This window comes from Microtus ochrogaster, chromosome 6 (assembly GCF_000317375.1).
Source record: "Microtus ochrogaster isolate Prairie Vole_2 chromosome 6, MicOch1.0, whole genome shotgun sequence".
NCBI lineage: Eukaryota > Metazoa > Chordata > Mammalia > Rodentia > Cricetidae > Microtus > Microtus ochrogaster.
The window spans coordinates 34,453,175-34,456,961 of record NC_022013.1 but is presented as its reverse complement, the minus strand read 5'-3'; the positions used below and the strand labels follow the sequence as shown (position 1 = coordinate 34,456,961).

General features: G+C 45.3%; 1 protein-coding gene across 1 annotated transcript in view; it reads left to right on the top strand.

Annotated features, from left to right (window-relative positions):
- The first annotated feature begins 3,028 nt into the window (after positions 1 to 3,028).
- Rgs2 (regulator of G protein signaling 2) overlaps positions 3,029 to 3,787 on the top strand; it is a 3,720-nt gene continuing 2,961 nt past the window's right edge. Inside the window, exon 1 of the mRNA XM_005348468.2 lies at positions 3,029 to 3,187. Coding sequence (XP_005348525.1) covers positions 3,078 to 3,187 — 110 coding nt within the window. The 5' untranslated portion in view covers positions 3,029 to 3,077. The remainder of the gene's footprint in view (positions 3,188 to 3,787) is intronic.

Genomic DNA, 3,787 nt, shown 5'->3' with positions numbered 1-3,787 from the left:
GTGTGTGTGTTTTAAAAGAATATATCTTGAGAATGGATGGTGGTGGCCCACACCTAAAATCCCCACACATGGGAGGCATAGGTAGGTAAATCTCTGTGAGTTCGAGGCCAGCCTGGTCTACAGAGCAAGTTCCAGGACTCCAAAGCTACACAGAGAACCCCTGTCTCGAATATACATATACATATGTGTGTGTGTGTGTGTTCTAATTTCTAAAGCATGAGTCAGTATATATAAAATTTTAATTCACAACAATTAATTAATGGAGAAGATAGGCATAGGCATTTGGCAAGGGAGACATTTTTCTCTTCATATTATCTGTGTGATATTGTTTGAAAAAGAAAAATTGTTCATAGGCTCCCTCCAGTAGGGGGCATGGCAGATCAAGATGGAAACCCATGCTTTGTTTATCAGCCAATCTCACACTGTGGCTTTGCCTGGCGACTTTTACAACCCACACTGCATTGTTGCTTCCGCCACCACAAAAAGGAAACTATGCGTCATCTTAATATTTAGCAATCCTATTTACCTAAAGCCAACTGTAACAACAACAAACTCTAAAGGGAAGTCACCCCGCCATGTAGCTTTTACTTTAAATATGGAAGCCGGTCTTTAAAAAGACTTTACCATGGGAATTTATTTTCAGTGGAGACAGAATCCAGAGCCCCCTAGGTGTTGAGCAAGCACTATGCCACTGCACTCCCTCCCGGTCCAACGTGGGAAGGTCTTAAGAAAAGAGTTTCTGTCTGCAGTAGGTACTACCTAAACTCTCAAAATTATCTGTGGTTGTAAACTTAAACAAATGTATCAAGCAGGGAGAAAAATAGTTTGTGCCTTAATATCTGAACTGTCAGTCTGAAAAAGGCTTGTGAAAAAAAAAATGTTTGTGTTAAATACAAAAATCGCCTAGGATAGTCTATCTTTCAACCAGTCGTTTGATATTCACTTTTGGTTTTTTTTCTTTTTTTTTTCTTTTTTTTTCTTTTTTTTTTTTGATATTCACTTTTGTTAATGTATAGAAAAAGAACAGGGTTTTCTAGGTTCAAGACCTGGATGAGGTCGAATATTAACTATTTTGTTTATTTTCCTTATTTATTTATCATCCAGACAGCAATTTATTAAATACCATAAGCTTGACACTACACATCTGCATTGTCTTGATAGTTAATAGAATTTACACATTTAGAACCCAGTTAACTCTCAGTCCTCACGGTTTTTCTATCCTGAAAAGCTGGCTTTGAATTGCTCTGCTTAGATATGGAAATTAACACATTCCATTGATGCTACAAAAGGTCTTAAATATAAGATTTGTATAGTATTTTATAAGACTGGCCATAAAACAAACAAAGAGCCACACTGCTGCTATTAGATGTGAGAAAATAGGGCTCCAGCGGGGGAAAGTGACTGTCCCAACAGATACTTAGCAACTACTGGTTAGACACTGGCTCTGATTACACAAGTGTCCCATATCAGTGTTCATGATTTTAACAGCAGGGTTGTAAGTGAAAAATATTTCCATGTTTTGTACTGCTGAGAAAAAATCAAATATGTCTGCACATTACACATATTTTAAACAGCAACACTATTTCTATTATACATCTTAATAAATAAGTATTAAATCATCAGAAATTAAAATAGATGTAGAAACAGGGCGGCAGTTTTGGGGCTTATCAAAATTCCATCTCACAGATTTACAAACATGCTTTCAAGCATTTGTTACTAAAATCAAAATGATACACCTTCTGTATTAAGGCTATACCTATTTTCTTCATTAGCGACTGCAGACTTTGCTCTCCGACTCAAACGTGGAACTTGACTACCCGCAGCTTGTGTGCTGCCTGTTTCCAGTTTGAGGAATATGTCTCCATTTTTCTTTCAGAAACTCTAGTGTGAAGTAGAAAAACTGGAACCCAGGCCATATTTTGTTGTTTACCTGTCTGCCCCGACTTTGTGGGAAAACCACTTAGGTATTCCGCTGCATCCTTCTGGTTACATAGAAGATGAATCCGTTTGTAGCTGAAGTCATGTTTTTGTTCTTACAAATCGGGGCAGTTTAAAACCTGCGCGAGTAAAGATGGGTTTCTGAGGAATTCACAAATGAAGCTTGTTCGGGCAAACTGTTTGCACCTCCCCACTCTCCCTTCCAGCTCTAGCCCCACACCCCCACCCCTTAATTTAAGCAGATGAACATCTGTTAAATTCTAAGCCTGCTCAACTAGGAATGATTCATCAGGAAATCCTGATTCCTTTACAGTCTGAAACTACAAATGATCCGGGTACATCAGAACTGTCACATCTTGGGTTTCCCTTTGTTTCTCACTATCACTCAGATCTGGGCTGTGCCCGGCAGGAGATGCCCTTCAGATCTCCTGGGGACTGACCCTTCAACGTCACAGATTGCTGCAGTCAGGCACTCAAAGATCAAAAATGCAGCACCATTTAAAACACCGGTTTTTAATAGGCACTTTCTCCTTCTGCCTCCCTGACCAGAGGGCATTCCCTTAAGGAATTCCAAGACCGGAGAGCGAACAGCAGGGAGTCACAGCACTTAGCTCCGCAACCCCAGTTTCAGGTTTCTCTCGTTTACGCCCCTCCTGAAAATAGTGGGGCCAGCAGGGCTCTCCCCATGCCGGCTGCCGTTCATAGGTGTCCGGGTGAATCTTAAAGATCGTAAAAAATAGATGAGTTGCAAATGTGGGGGTTCACAAGAAAAGGGGGGAAAGGTACGGTCTTAGGGTAAAGTCACGAACTCAGGGCCCCCCCACGGCGGTGGCCACCCGAGCGACCGAGCGACCGAGCAGCGTTCCCGCTCCGTCCCCGCCCTCCGCCTCCCCACTTGTGTGCGCACGAGGCTGCCGCACCTACGTCATCAGCGCCCTGGCTTCCAGACCCTTCGGCTGCTGCCGTGACTGCGGCAGGCCCGCGCGGCCCCGCCCTCGTGCCGTCTGTAACGAGCCAATCCGCGCCCTCTAAAGGCGGGGCCGACGCCTCCGGGTCCCGCCCCTGCGCCGCAGCCCGCTTTAAAAGGCCGCGGCGCGCGCCCGGCTGCAAACAGCTGCGGTGGCCGCGGGCTTCTGAGTATGCAAAGTGCCATGTTCCTGGCTGTCCAGCACGACTGCGTACCCATGGACAAGAGCGCAGGCAACGGCCCCAAGGTAGAGGAGAAGCGCGAGAAAATGAAGCGAACGCTGTGAGTATGCCCTCTCTCCTAAGCTGGTCTCTGCCTGGCTTTGCGGCTAGGGACCGAGCTTCCTTCTATCTCGGCTTTGACTTGAGCTAACTCGCCTCTGCAGAGAAAGGGGGGAAAGAAAGAAAGAAGGAAAAGTTAGCCTGCTAGATTTCGTGCTTTTTTCTGTGTGAGCTTAGAGAGTTTAAGACTGGGGGAAGTTGTCGTGAAGGAGGCGGTAGATGGGCTGAGAAGGCGCGGGTTGGTTTTTTGTTCTGCATTTAACGTGACCCAAGAAACCTGCAACTGAATAGGATCCGCGGCGCCCATACATTGCATTGTGAGTTCTGAGCTGTTTACACAGCTTCTGGGTAATGTTTGGGATGATTCTGAATTTATTCGCTTTAGATTCGATTTTTAAATCATAAAGTAGGTCTCACCCAGTCACGACTGTGGAATGAGTAATTTGCTCTGCAGTGTCTGCTGCGGAGAAGCCCTGTGGGCGGTCGCGGAGGGGAGCTCCGGAATCCACCTCTCTCTTGCTCTCACACACGCACCCCTCCGCTCTGCACTGCCAGTGTCTTGGTACACACACACACACACACACACACACACACACACACA